The following is a 14838-nucleotide window of genomic DNA, read 5'->3' on the forward strand; positions in this document are numbered from 1 at the left end:
CGTATTATTATTAAGATCAATATTTTGGTGATGAACACGTTCGTTTCATACATAGCATAACTGAAAGCATGTTTAAAAAGGCTAAAAAAAATATATAATAAAATCATGTAATAATATTTTAAAATAATATACCTTCAATTGCAGCAACGACAAATTGCGTACTGTTAACAGCTATACCAACTTTAAGTGAAAATAAACAACCGGAAAAATCATATTTATCCATATGACTAAAGATATAACTAATTCTACTTGCATCATGTTGCCCAATTAGACAAAATGCATGGTTTCTTGATATTTTAGGATGTGTATATGTACCAACTGCTACCCAGTTTTTTGCTGAAATAATTCCTGAAACAATACACATTGCTAGTGCTATCATTGATAATGTTAAGTGACTCATATATAACTTAAGTGATCCTCGTTTTGCTGCTATACTTCCAACAATTGCATTTATTATATAAAATATACTAGTCCAAATTGGTGAGTAGTATGGACAATAATCTGGGGTATCTCTGGCACACCAAATTCCTCCCCCAAATATGACTACTTAAAAATTAATTTTTTATTTAAAAAAAAAAAAAGAAATAAAAAACATACATGCTAACATTGCTTCAAATAAGCATAATCTAAACATTCCTCTATTTTCTCTTCTAACAAATCTATCTAACCACATTGGATTTGAATTAAATTGATAACCATCATTATCATAATCAGGTGGTGCACTAGGAGCTATTGGTGGTGGAACATTAGGTCTAGGAATTTTTTTTGGTCCTCCTGTTGGATGTGCTATGGGAGATGATATATATGGAGGGGATTCATTTGTTGGTGCATTATTTTGATTAATAGTAACAGATAAAGATGATGCTGTAGTTGGAGCCGGTTGATAATTGTATGGTCGTGAATAACCATTATATTTTCCCATGGCAACTATAAAACAACATTCTAATATAAGAGATGATAATATTATTATAAAAGTATAGGAATATAAATATATATATATATTTATAATAAAATACTTAATATATGTGAAATAAATTGATTTTTATTAAATTATTTTTAATTGCTAATTATACTAATAGTGTAAAAATTGTTCGAGCATGAAAATAAAAATTATAAAATGTTACATTTTATCAAAAATTATTTACAAAAAAGAAAGTTTAAATGAAACAATTATATAAAGAAAAAGAAATAGATAAGATAAATGTAATCTGATATATTTGTCAAAATATTTCTTTCCATAAAAGAACAAAAATTAGATGGATAAATTTTATAAATAGAAAAAAAAAATAAATACACAATATAGATATATTATTATATGACATTTTATATATATAATCAAAGAAATAGTAATGAAAAGTATGAATGATGAAATGATAAAAAAATTAAAATACTTATTTTAACATCAATATTTTATTCTCAAAGCATTATAATATTTTAACAAACTATCAAAATTCATTATATATGTTTAGTATTTAAATGTATAAAAAAAACTGTAATGACGTTTGTTTCATAGTCATTTGATAGAATAAATTTTTGGTGTTATTTTATATTGATATAAGCTCATATTTACTCAGATGAAGATAAAGCAAATTTTGAAATATTTATTCAAAGACAAGACGTTTGAAATATTTCTTGCGGAATTATAAAGTACAATATATTAAAAATTACGTAACATGATTATTAGAGATAAAAAAAAAAATAATTTTTTTTACATAAAATTAGATAACTCAATATTTTCACATATAAGACAAATTATGTATATTTTGAAATAATATTATGTTAAATCGAGCTATAAAATAGTTATCTTTTATTTAATTTTTGTCTTAACATAATATAAAAATTGAAAAGATAGAGAAGTTAGAGCTTAACATACTATTAAATAATGAAATTTTATCATGCAAAGGGTAATTAATGTTTATTTAAGTTTATCAATAAAAATGTCTAATTTATTTGTATATATACTTATTCATGTAATAGAAAAAATATTTTAATTGTCATCACAAAATAAAATAAAATTTTAAAAACAGCTGATTTTTAATTATTAACCCTTTAGCTTTTACACTTTATTTTAACTTATTATCACTATATAATCGGTAAACTAAAATAAAATGACATTTATTTGTCAGATATGGCACATAATTTTATTTTTTTTATTTTATTCACATAGTTGATTATATCTTCAATGCTTTCAAATTAATAATCAGATTGGCCTTTGGTGAAAAAAAATATATTTTATTTAAAAACAGATGTTATAGAATACAGATGTCTAAAAAAAAAAATGCTTCTAGTAGTTAGAAAATACACACGCTTCATCACCTTCAAGAGTTTCGGTAGTCAAAAAAAAAACAAAAAAACATTCATTAGACGGAAGTCAACTCAAACATATATGACAAGTTCGGTAAAATCAAAACAATGACATACTTCACCTACAAATCTTTGTTCTGTAAAAGTATTGAGTCATGATAACTTGATTTGGATATTACGTAAATTTCATTTATCTGACCTTCATTTTAATATTCATACAACAAATTAATTAGTAAACAATGTTTATCTGATTAAATTGATTAAAAAAACTTAAAAACGGTTTAAATTCTTTGTTATGCCAAGATTTCTATCATTGTTGCAGCAAAACAATTAGCACCTATGTAAAGTAAATTATTACAGAAGATTGTAAAATAATTAAAATATCTTTAATGTTTTCATTATAAACATAAATTTTTGGCCACTGATTCTAAATGTTTTGAAGATATACTTAAAGCTGCCGCCAACAGAATTCTTTTAAGGTTACGAAATCACAACTTATTTTGGGAACAGATATGATTTTAATATTAATCAACATACCGACAATAACGACAGACTGAAATTAAAAAAAAAATATAAGCTATTAGTTTAAAATATTTTATCATGTAAAAAAAAGTTTTATATTGTTTTAGATTGTTACAAAAAAAAAAATTTAAAGATAACATTATTCATTTAAGATATAAATAAATAATATTTATTAATTAATGACAAATTGCTTTTATAAAACTACTTTAGGTAAAATATATCCTATTGTCATTGTATTAGCTTGTAAACATGATGTAGTGATTGTATTTATTAATTTTGACACTTCCTTACACAATGTGTACTTTCTTGAGGGTATTTACATTTCTAGTATTGTTGATTAAGTAATTGGACAGCTGTAAAAGGATGTTGTAATTCAAAATTATTTATTATAATATTGATAGTAAAGTTGATTCAAGAATAACTTCAATAAATACATAAAGATACAATTAACGATAAGAAGTTGTAAATTTTCTTTTTTACAAGGTTTATAATCTATATAATAAGAGAAAGTTTTATTAAAATAATTCATTTATCAACTTTTTTTTTTTTAATAATGTTATAAAAAGAATTAGGTAAAAAAAATTTTTAACACTTTTTAAAATTCTCTAAAGTCATATCCAACTGTTTTTTTTTATAGATTAAGGTTTATATTTTCATTATTTTGTTACCATATATCACATATGAAACACTTGATTAACATCTACCCTTCAGCTTTTCGAATATTTTCATTTTACTCCACCTTTTTCAATAACACCTATATACTATCCTTGAAGCATGAGAGTACAGATGCCATTTTCTACAAGTAGGCGTGATTAAAAATAGTTTATTGTTATATAAGTAACATTCTATACTTTATTAATTCATAATTATTTTTATAATGTTAAATTTAGATCAAGACCAAAATTCTTTTTTTAATATTAATTCTAATTATTTAAATCATTATAATCAAATGGCACAAAATTTTCTTCCAATACCATCATTAAATTACAGTATTGATGCTATTACTCAACAACCAATATCTATAGATGGAAATTACCATAATAATCCAACTAAAACTGAATGTAATTATTCTGAGTCAACTCAAGATGAATCATCATCATCAACCTCAAATACTACACTTTCACCAGATACAACAGCCTCTGAAGCAGCATCATCTCCAGATATTAAACAAGAACATCAAATGATAATAAATAATTCTATTCCAAATTATTCATCATGTAATGAATCATTATCTAATCCACAAAATTCATCACAAATTTCTAATAATCAATTTTCGGAAATTATAATAGATCCTAATATAACTGTTTCAATTACAAATGAATGGTTGTGGAAAAAATTTCATGGACATACTACTGAGATGATTGTAACAAAATCAGGAAGAAAAATGTTTCCTAAACCAGAATATACTATATCAGGACTTGATCCAAATGGAGAATATATGATAGTATTTAAGATAGATAGAGTAGATGATTCACGTTATAAGTACACTAATTCTAAATGGCAATATTCTGGAAGAGCTGAATCATCAAAAGATAATCAAAATGTTGCATATCATCAGGATGGTTTACTTCAAAAAGGAAAAAGATTAATGGGAAATAGTGTATGTTTTGATCGTGTTAAGCTAACAAATAATGTTAATGGTAATCAATCTCATGTAAGTTTAATATCAATTATTTATATATAAATATCCTTTAACTTATAATCTGATTATATTTTTGTTATATATAATAGGTTAATTAAGTTGTAATATTATATAATCATTTAATAATTAACCTGTCTATGTCAATCAAAACATTTCCGGTTTATATGTACAATAGTTATAATTTCCTTCAATTAATAACCTTTGGCAACACTTAATTACTTTATTTTTAGATAATTCTTAATTCAATGAATAAATATCAACCAAAATTACTTATTTTTCATTTTGTTAACAATAGAAGTGTAATAGTTCATCAACATTGTTCGGAAGTTATGCAATTTATAGCTGTAACAGCATATCAAAATCAGGCAATAATTAATTTAAAAGTTCAATACAATCCATTTGCAAAAGGATTCAGAGAAGGTAATGGCTTAGATAGAAAAAAAACAACTAATAGAAAAAGAACATTATCTCGTTCACCACCACTTTCAAAATTATCACAAAATAATTTTAGTGTACTACCTAATAATGGAACCAATAATCAACAATCACAAATGATGATTGGTTTCAATCCTCCACCATGGCCAGCATACCCATATTGGAATCCAACTCAAACAGCAGGATTTATGTTTAATCCTATGTTTAATTCTCCATATAATATGCAAATGCCACCTTACTAATTTTTTTTTTTTTTCATAATATCTATATTTATTTTGATTTAGATATGATTATTTAAGGGATATACTTATATTTTTTAAAGCCAAAGATTTATAATAGAAAACCATAATTATAAAGATACTGTAACTAATTACTAATTAACCAATAAAATGTTCAAAGATATATCTTTTTTTAACTAATTATATTTATAATAAAAATTTTAAAACATATCTAAAAAAAAGTTGTAATAACCAAAAAGATACTATGATAAAACAAAATATTTCAAAATAATATAAAATGATTAAATTAACAGTTTGTTTTATATTATATATTATTTAACAAAAAAAAATGTAAAATTATTAATATAATATAACAATAAACTAATATAATATCCATTTATAGTAATTATAATTAGTTTATATATAAATAGATTAATTAAAAACAATAAACTTTAATGTACAATTTATTTCTATTTTTAATTACTCATAACAGTTAATTTTTAGAAAAATTATAATGATTGATTAGATATATATGTTTACATAAAACTGTACAAGAACATAAGAATGTCAAAAGAATATATTTAACAATTAAAAAAAAAACTGTTGACAAAAATTAATTTAAAAAACTTTTATATATATCAATTGTACTTGTATCAATATGTTAAAAAAATATATGTATTAATGCTTTTCTTTATGACGTAATATCATTTCTATGAAAAGAAAATTTCCAGTAACCAATAAATATATTGTTTATGAAAAATGATATTTTAAAGTGAAAAAATTTAGAATGAATAAAATGTTTTATTCATATTAAAAAATTCAAAATACAATTACATATTTAAAAATGAAAAATAAAATTACAAAGATATTATACAAAAATATACAATTTTTAATAATCAACATGAGGTTTAAAAGTAAGTTGTAACATCTCTTTCTGTCTATTTCTCCACCGTGTCAGTATGATAAATTTTAATGTAAAATCTCTACCCATTAATTCATTATTACAAAAAAAATCAAATTCACTGTATCTTTTTGCATCATTGTGAAATACCAATGCCACATAACGTTTTAAAGTTGAAACTGTGACATATTCTGATATTCTTAAAATATTACGAGGTAATGCACTTAAACCTCCACCAGGTTTTAGGCATACTGTTACCATATCTTGATTCCGTTTGTGTTTTGTTGATGGATCATCATTCTCTTCACAACACGGTTTCTTTTCTCCTTCTGTATTTTCGTCATTTACCTCATCACCAACAGCTTGACCACTTTCAATAGCTTTCATTTTTTCAAATTCTTTCCTTCTTTTTTGTTCCTCTTCCCACATACCTGGTACAAGTTTATATACAATATCTTGCATTGTTCTATCAAATATTACATACTGTGATGGATAACATTGGTGAATTTCTATATGACAAGCAGGACAAGTATTATCACCTTCTTCAAAATGTTTTAATAGACAGCTACGACAAAATGTATGAACACACTCAATTACTGTTGTAGCATCAACAAAATATCCATTACATATAGGACACGTTATTTGAGGATTAACGTTTCTAAGTGGTAATAAAAAATGATCACCTGTTATTTCATATTTAAAATCTGCTTTCTTTGATTCTACAGTAGGTTTGACAGCATTTCTCTTCATCCTAAACATTGGATTATTAAAAAGATTAACAATAAAAAAAAATTAAAAAATATTTTATGGTAAAAACCATAAAAAGTAATTAATAAAAATTTTAGTACATCTATTTATAATAAAGTAAAAGAAATTATAACAATCTACCAAAGTAATTTTGTATTAAATGGTTCACGAGCCTTGTGACGTGGTGAGGCTTTACATTCTACATGCATCCTTCCATTAACTCTTATAAAATAACAATAACTACAACGAAGTTTAAGAAATGATTTAACCTTAAATTAAAAGTAAACATATTTTTAATGTAAAAATTTACCTTAAAACCACGACAATTTTCCAAACCTAATTTATGTATACCAAGAAGTTTTTGAGTTACTGAAGTAATAGCAATATTTCCTAGTCGGATGGTTTCTCTAGCAATACCAAACATAGTTAAGATATTTTATACTATATAAAATAATGTAGTGGATGTATTCAAAATAGATACTGTTGGAATTTCGTTCACCCCCAAAGAACAATCGTGTTAAGATAACTATGTGTCCCATTTTTCTCCTGATGACATGTCATTATAGTGAATTTCTTAAATTTGAATGTCTTGGAATTGAAAATATTTTTACGTTGATATTTACATAATTTAGAAGTAGACCATTTTTTAAGTAAAATTCAGCATTCTACCATGAAAACATTTTTATGTTTATTTTAAAATTAAAATGTTTTGAATGGATAACTGTCAACTAAAAAATTTTTTAAAATTTGTTTATTTTTTATTGTATTTATTAAGATATTTATTTATTATTTCATTGATAAATTAATAATATTAAATTAATTAATAAAATTAAATTTTTTCTATGAGTTAGAACGTCTTTTGTTAAAAAAAAAAATTAAACTTTTATGTTATGCAATTTATATTTATTTAAACTTTAATAAATATTACTTTTTTTAGGTTAACAAAATGTCCGATGACGTTAGTGCTCTATTTAAGAAAAAATCAGGAAAAAAAAAGGATAAAGTGAAAAAGCATGTCGTTAATCTTGATGAAGTATTTGCTGAACTGAAAAAAAGTAATCGAAAATTGGTAAGATAAAAAGATATATTATTTCTAAATTTATTACATTTTAGGAAGATGAAATATTGGAGAATGAGGAAGAGCTAGAAGATGAATATATTCAAGTCATTCAACAAGAAGAAGACTTAAGTGAAATAATTCCACAGGGCTTATCAATAACTAACTATGATGAGGCAACAATTATTGAACATACAGAACCAGAGGAAAAAAAAGAAGATGTTCCCGTAACAACAAAAGGATGGGGTACTGTTAATCAGACATCTGTTGATACTCCCACAGTTATTAATACACAATCATCATCAAGTGCTTATGTTCCACCTGCCAGTCGTAATTCTAGAGTTAGAATTGATATAAACAGTGTTGCTTCATTTCCATCTATAACAGACGCTCAAGAAATTGAAAAAGAAATAGAAGAACATAAATCTCATAGTAGTTCAATGACAAACACAGTTAAAGGTAAAGGTGTTGCAATTAATTTTGCTGAATTATTACCTAAGGTAGAAAATAATTTAGCACAGATATATGGATCATCTAGAATGGATAAAATTGGTAGTAGATCAAATTATGAGAAACGTTATGATGATGGTCCAGGTAGAGGATATCGTGATGATAGAGGTGGAGGAAGACGTGATGATAGACCAGAAAAAAAATTATTGCCATGTGATACTGATACGAATTGGAAATCTGATAAAGTTGGTCCGGTTAATTCTGTAAGACAAGTGCCTGTTGACAATACACCTGATAACTGGAGAAGAGGTCCAGCCCCAACTTCGGCCCCCGAAGAACCTAAGAATAATTCAGAAATTGAAAGAAGACCACCACCACCATCATCATCAACAGGTACTTTACCTCCAGCCAAAAACCGTTATGTTCCACCACATATGAGAAATTAAAAATATCATTTTTGAATTTAATAGATTTATTTAACTATTATATATTTTGTTAAGTTAATGATATACTAAATAATATTTGTTATTGAATATCTTCAATTGTTTGGCATTCCTCACTATAACTAAATATATTAAACATCTTGGCCCAAACCGACATAATACAGTGGATTTTCTCGTAATCTATAATTTCGATCACGTTCTTCTCTTTGTGATCTGTAGGATATTTTTTTTTGTTAAAAGTTTTTAACTTACCTAGTAACATATTCTCTACCATGTGAACCTTTAGAAGAGTAACAAATCATTTCTTCGGAAACTTCTTTTAAAAATTCATCACCATATTTTGGTAATAAATATATCCATGCTTTTAATATATTTCCATCTTCACAAATTACATCAATCAGTTTTCTTGTATAAAATTTTGGATAACCTTCTAATTCATCTAAAACTTCTAATTTTTTAGAATCAATTTTATAAACTTCTCCAACTATTTGATTTCCTTTATTTTTTATTTCCAAACAAAAAGGAATATTAAATTTAGTACCAACAACTAATGTATATTTTGGAATTGTTTTAGCAGATGAAATAAATTCATGACATCCTGTTTTAGTGTCACTAATTACATGATTATTTGGTTCATTTTTTTTTAATGTCCCATAAACAAAAACATAAATATTGTTTTCCATGACAACAATTATTAGATTAATTATTACAAATTACTTTAATTACACAAATATCTTACAACGAATACCGTGTTAACACTTTACCATCGCATTCCTACAATCCTTTTTTTTTAAAAATAGTATATTATTATTATGTTAGCAAGTACTTTGAAAAGATTAACAACTGTTAATATCAGTAATACTTATCTTAAATATTTGTCAACAAGTGAAAATAATAAAGAATTGGATAAATTATTTAGCAACATAAGAATTGAATACAGAGGCCATGATCCAGCTGTTTTACAATCATATTCATCATTTCTTTTGGTATGTTATTAGAATAAATTTTATTATTATTATTATAATTTAGAATGTATGTGAACATTTAAAAATTGATAAAACTCCTGTTAAAAAACATCCATATGTAAGATGGGTGGAATGGTTACTTAGGTCAAAATTCGTTCACAAAAAATATAAACTTCATTACGAAACAAGAACTCATATTAGGGAAATAAGTATCAAAAATGTTACCGGATCTACTGCAAGTACTTTTCTTGAATATGTTCAACGAAATATACCCGAAGGTGTGGCTATGAAAGTAGATTATACTGAAATAACTGATTTTCCAGATCCCATCAAAAAATTAATGGAAAAAAAATAGAAAAAACCAATTGAATTGTTATTTTAATTGTTTTTCGTTATATAGTTTTAGATTTATTTTTTATTTTAATATTGCGTTTGTCGCCATTTATTTACAAAAGATTTTTAATAGTGATAAAATGTTTTTTTTTAGAAATGAACAACAGTCACTGTGAGAAACTAAGTAAAATTATTCTTCAAGAATTGATGCAGGACAAATCATTTCAAGCAAAGTGGCTTTGTGATTCATTAAATCGTTTAATTTTACTAACAGAACTTGATACAAAAAACATTAAATTATGCCAAAAACCCAAAGAATCATCGGATGTAATTCAAAACAATGAATCTACTAAAAAGGTGATTCGCGAATTAATAGGAACAATAGATTTGTCCATTGAAACATTCTTAACAAATTTCCAACTAGCTTTTTGCCATATGGAATTTGAAAGAAATAAAGATGCCGCAACAATATATTCTAACAAAGTATTACTAGATCGATTAATATCTTCGGAAAAATTTAATTTAGATAGGCTACATCATTTTATTAGACGTCTCCAGCAGTGCATTAAAGGATTTACAATACGTATATCAGGGTCTTTTCAAGTTGCTAATTGTGCATTTTATGCACATGCATTACATGAAATGTTTTCTAATCTAGCAATATATTTTCGAACCCATAGTAGTAAAATTGGATTTGAAACTGAAGTTAAACGTTTTGAACATGTTTCATCGGAATTTTATGAGATGGTAGAAAAAAGATTGTCAAATTACTTAACGTCTTACAGTCGATCAATTCCTAGAGACCATCCTGCAAAAGAAAATCAATCTGTAGTAAAATACACAAATAAATATAAAAAAACACAAAATATACCTAGAAGTAATTTTCAACAATGTCATGATTATAATGGAAGACACAATAAAATTAAAGAACTTGCCGTTGGTGTAATGAAAAATAGAAACCTATCAGAAAGTGATCTCAATAGAATAAAAAATAAATGGAAACCTTTATTTGATAATCATAAAATATTTTATTCCTCAGCAATATCTGATACATATGGGGCTGCTGCACTACGCACTTCAAATAATATTACAAAATCAATTTTAAATAAAATTAAAAACGACTAGTTCTTTCTCTTTTTTTTTCTGTTAAAATAGTTGAGACCATAGGGATACAATGTTTTCTAGTGTTTCATAGCGATGTATAACTTCATTTGTACATGGATAAGGTGGTATACCTTCAAGTTTTAGTATATCTTTTCTTGATTCAGTGGATAGAGTCATAAAATATTTAAAATAATCTGTATTTACAAATTGATTCTTTCCTTTAATTTTTAGAATTTCAGATGGTTCATGACTTTCAAAAAATCTTGGCAAACGATCGTAAATTTTTCCTTCTATTATTTTTAAGAAGTTATACATTTTAGTATCAATTTCAAATAATGTTATTAGAGATCCTTCTAATGTTGCCATAGTAAGACAATTTCCAATACCAGGATATTTAGATAAATCTACTTTTCCGATATGACCATGAATGATTTTATTTACCTGCATCCCAATATATAACATTTTAGATATTTGAAGAGAACGAAATTCTTCTGTTTGACATTCTGTTAATATATGAATACAATTTTCAATACAACGAATATAACAGTCATCATCAAAGATATGTATTGCTGTCAATCCACGACTATCCGTTAATCTTGAATATATGTCTGCACTATCTTTTTTGATACTTAAAATAGATACAGATCTCATAGCATCACCAACAATTGCTTTTTCTCCATACATTTCTATTCGATTTGCACGTAAAAATTCATATTTGGATTGCTTCAACTTAAAATCATCTATTGTACATTTAAAAACCCTAACTGAATTTAGCATAGTTGCAATTACTTGATCCTCATTTGTTGCGATCGAAAAAACAGGACTTTTGACACTTTTTTCTGCTCTAATTTCGATTGTTTTTTGATAATCTCCCTTGACTTCAATTAATAATAATCTTCCATCAATGATTTCTGGTTGAGATAGTTCAAATTTTTCCACAGCAGTTCCAACAACAAAAAAAGAACCTAAATGACTTGGTATTGTTATTGGTTTTATACATAATGCCACCTCAAATGGAGGTAATTTATACATTGCTTCAATTTTCATATGATCTAATGACACAAGAAGAATGTATGAATCTTCAGTAGTAGCATTTTTAATTTCTTCTGCTATTTCTTTTTTTACATTATTTGAAGATAATTCATAACAAGGGAATCGTATTTTTGGTCCATAATTTGGTTTCGGTAAATCAAAATCGTGAACGGCAGCCTCAAAATAATCTGCCTCACACTCTTTAATAGCTATTGAAAGTAAAACATTATTCTTCTGATCATAAGCAAATCGTGTTAAATCATAATCAATCTCAAGTTTATCATATGAAATTTCTTTTTCATCAGTTAAATAAGAAACTTTAGCTGTATTATTTTCTATATGAACAATATAACTAATATTATTGTCAAAATAAGAGTAAGCTTGTAAAGAAGTATTTATATTTAATTTTGGTATATCAGTTTCCCATTTTCTCCATGGTGCAAATCCCGAATTTTCACAAGAAAAGAATATCGATCTTTGTCCTTTAACTGAACATTCAAATGTTTCTAAAGCTCCATCACCAACATTAAGAAGAAGATAATTAGGTTTAAAACCATTTTGAACATCAAAGTCAATAAAATATGCATTACCAGAAAAATCACAAGCAATAATACAATCAGAATCTTCATCATTATTACCACAATACCATTTAATATCATTAATGATTCCTACATTTTCAATATTAGATTCACCAATAAGTTCTACATTTATTCCATTGTTGTAACTTACTTTAAACATATAAATATTAGAAGTAAACTCAAAAACTGTTACAAAAAATGCCAATGCTTTAAAACCAGTTGCTTTAAGCATATCAATGCTAGTAATTTTTTTTTCAAATTTATGTTCACCCATAAATAAATTTTTTGTATCATTTAAATTATAAACATAAATAGAATTACCATTAGCTACAATAAAAATACCATTATTATTTGTTGAAATAGATGTAAGATCTTCTTCATTAAGAAGTTGAAAGTTTTTAAATATTTTATCACTAAGATTAGTTATTGAAACACTTTCATCCGTAACCTGAATATATGTATTTGTAATAGCATGATAATTAACAAATAATGTTCTTGAATCATAATTAAATCCAGGAAATGAAATTTCCATTCTTTCTCCAGTTTTTGTACATAATACAAAAGTAATTGTTGTATTTAAGGTAGATGCAAAACATATATTATATTGGTTATCATTAGGTATAACGTAGAAACGATGAAGTCCAACAGCAACAAACTCCCAGGCACATCGAAATGTAGGTGAATGTTTAATTAAAGAAAGAAAACCATTTTTACCATCACCACCACAAATACCCATAATCTGTTCATCTTCATTAACCATACACATATCTGTAATTGGACCATAATAAGGAATTGAATCTAAAATATTAATATTCGTCATTTCAGGATTTTCATTATTTATATCAATACTAAATAAAATACTATCTTTAATCATAGATGCACCAAAAAAAATATTATTTTCTAAATGATTTAAAAAAGCAGTTGGATTAATATTTCCAATTTTTTCAATTATAATATCATTTGTTAATATTTCAGCTGAAAAAAGTATTCCAGCTCTATCACAAAAGGCAAATTTAGATGGATTTTCTGTAAATGGTGCTATAGAAATTATTGAATTATCAATTACAATGTCTAATTCAATTCGTTCAAGATTATTAACAGTAAGTTTTTTTTCAGAAAAATTTCCACCACGAACTATATAAATACAAACAGCACCCAAAATAAATGTAGTACCATCATTATAAATTTGTGGACAATAAAGTTTTGTACAATGTATTGGTATATCTTTTATTGTTAAAACATTCCTAAGACTACATGTCCTATAGTCTAGTTCAAATACTTCATAATATAAACATGTTTCATAATGAACTAACATAGCTATTCTTGTTTCAGATTTAAATTTAGAATAATCTATAAAAGACATATCAACAACATCTAAAGGTCCTTTAATAAATTCAGCATTTTTTCTATCAGTCCTTTCAAATCTATCAATAACATATAAATTTTGATCCATTCCTGTAATAGCAATTTTACCTTGTTTAGGACAAACAGCAATTTGTATTCCTTGTTCACGAATTCTTTTATATGTTGATACAATACCACCTTTCATAACAAAATATATTTCACCATTATTATAACCAAAAATTGAAAACTCAAATTCACTATTAATAACAAAAATAAGATCAGATTCCTTAAAAATAATTAATATAAAAAATAAACTTTACATACATTTTTTTTATTTTTTATACATTTTATATATGCTAAATTACATCCAGGAAGAAATTTTAATTCTTTTGTTAATGTATTACCGCCCCATTCATATACCTCAATACGATCAGAAAATGCAAGAACAAGATTTTTTGCTGTTGGAGAAGTAAAATTACAATATTCAGATCCAATTATTAAGGAAGATGGTATTGGAGTAGAAATTAGAAATTGTTTCTCTTCAGAAAGCATTATAAATAGTAATACTAAAACAACAATTTCAGTCAAACTATATCTCCAAAGTTATATACTCTTATAGCGAATATTTTATGTTTAAAAACATATAATTTTGTTTAACTTTTTATACTATTATTTTAAATTTTAATAATTTAAAAAAAAAAAAAAATAAATAATATATAAAATAAATAAATGTAGAAATTTTATTATTTAAAATAACTATGTA

At 25.0% G+C, this 14838-nt stretch overlaps 8 protein-coding genes across 8 annotated transcripts; 4 read left to right on the plus strand and 4 right to left on the minus strand.

The window, feature by feature from the left end:
* Nucleotides 1-16: 16 nt before the first annotated feature.
* On the minus strand, nt 17-922 carry SRAE_2000235100 (CD20-like family-containing protein; the record flags this gene model as incomplete). Its single annotated transcript, XM_024653411.1, has 3 exons — nt 17-81; nt 133-546; nt 598-922. The coding sequence occupies 3 exons, from the start codon at nt 920-922 to the stop codon at nt 17-19; spliced, it is 804 nt and encodes a 267-aa protein (XP_024506890.1).
* A 2781-nt stretch (nt 923-3703) lies between these two features.
* On the plus strand, nt 3704-5145 carry SRAE_2000235200 (Transcription factor, T-box family and p53-like transcription factor, DNA-binding domain-containing protein; the record flags this gene model as incomplete). The annotated part of the gene is made up of 2 exons (XM_024653412.1): nt 3704-4480; nt 4699-5145. 2 exons carry the CDS (start codon nt 3704-3706, stop codon nt 5143-5145), a joined length of 1224 nt encoding a protein of 407 aa, XP_024506891.1.
* An 865-nt stretch (nt 5146-6010) lies between these two features.
* Nucleotides 6011-7193, minus strand: SRAE_2000235300 (Polycomb group RING finger protein 3; the record flags this gene model as incomplete). Its single annotated transcript, XM_024653413.1, has 3 exons — nt 6011-6773; nt 6911-7038; nt 7080-7193. The coding sequence occupies 3 exons, from the start codon at nt 7191-7193 to the stop codon at nt 6011-6013; spliced, it is 1005 nt and encodes a 334-aa protein (XP_024506892.1).
* Nucleotides 7194-7715: 522 nt separating this feature from the next.
* SRAE_2000235400 (Glycoside hydrolase, family 11/12-containing protein) lies at nt 7716-8722 on the plus strand (the record flags this gene model as incomplete). Its single annotated transcript, XM_024653414.1, has 2 exons — nt 7716-7838; nt 7883-8722. 2 exons carry the CDS (start codon nt 7716-7718, stop codon nt 8720-8722), a joined length of 963 nt encoding a protein of 320 aa, XP_024506893.1.
* A 128-nt stretch (nt 8723-8850) lies between these two features.
* On the minus strand, nt 8851-9402 carry SRAE_2000235500 (Gamma-glutamylaminecyclotransferase; the record flags this gene model as incomplete). The annotated part of the gene is made up of 2 exons (XM_024653415.1): nt 8851-8932; nt 8972-9402. 2 exons carry the CDS (start codon nt 9400-9402, stop codon nt 8851-8853), a joined length of 513 nt encoding a protein of 170 aa, XP_024506894.1.
* A 129-nt stretch (nt 9403-9531) lies between these two features.
* On the plus strand, nt 9532-10039 carry SRAE_2000235600 (28S ribosomal protein S10, mitochondrial; the record flags this gene model as incomplete). Its single annotated transcript, XM_024653416.1, has 2 exons — nt 9532-9705; nt 9749-10039. The coding sequence occupies 2 exons, from the start codon at nt 9532-9534 to the stop codon at nt 10037-10039; spliced, it is 465 nt and encodes a 154-aa protein (XP_024506895.1).
* Nucleotides 10040-10173: 134 nt separating this feature from the next.
* Nucleotides 10174-11142, plus strand: SRAE_2000235700 (Hypothetical protein; the record flags this gene model as incomplete). The annotated part of the gene is made up of 1 exon (XM_024653417.1): nt 10174-11142. The coding sequence occupies one exon, from the start codon at nt 10174-10176 to the stop codon at nt 11140-11142; it is 969 nt and encodes a 322-aa protein (XP_024506896.1).
* Nucleotides 11143-11163: 21 nt separating this feature from the next.
* Nucleotides 11164-14627, minus strand: SRAE_2000235800 (DNA damage-binding protein 1; the record flags this gene model as incomplete). The annotated part of the gene is made up of 2 exons (XM_024653419.1): nt 11164-14361; nt 14400-14627. The coding sequence occupies 2 exons, from the start codon at nt 14625-14627 to the stop codon at nt 11164-11166; spliced, it is 3426 nt and encodes a 1141-aa protein (XP_024506897.1).
* Between the last annotated feature and the right edge of the window lie 211 nt (nt 14628-14838).

Source organism: Strongyloides ratti, assembly GCF_001040885.1.
Source record: "Strongyloides ratti genome assembly S_ratti_ED321, chromosome : 2".
Taxonomy (NCBI): domain Eukaryota; kingdom Metazoa; phylum Nematoda; class Chromadorea; order Rhabditida; family Strongyloididae; genus Strongyloides; species Strongyloides ratti.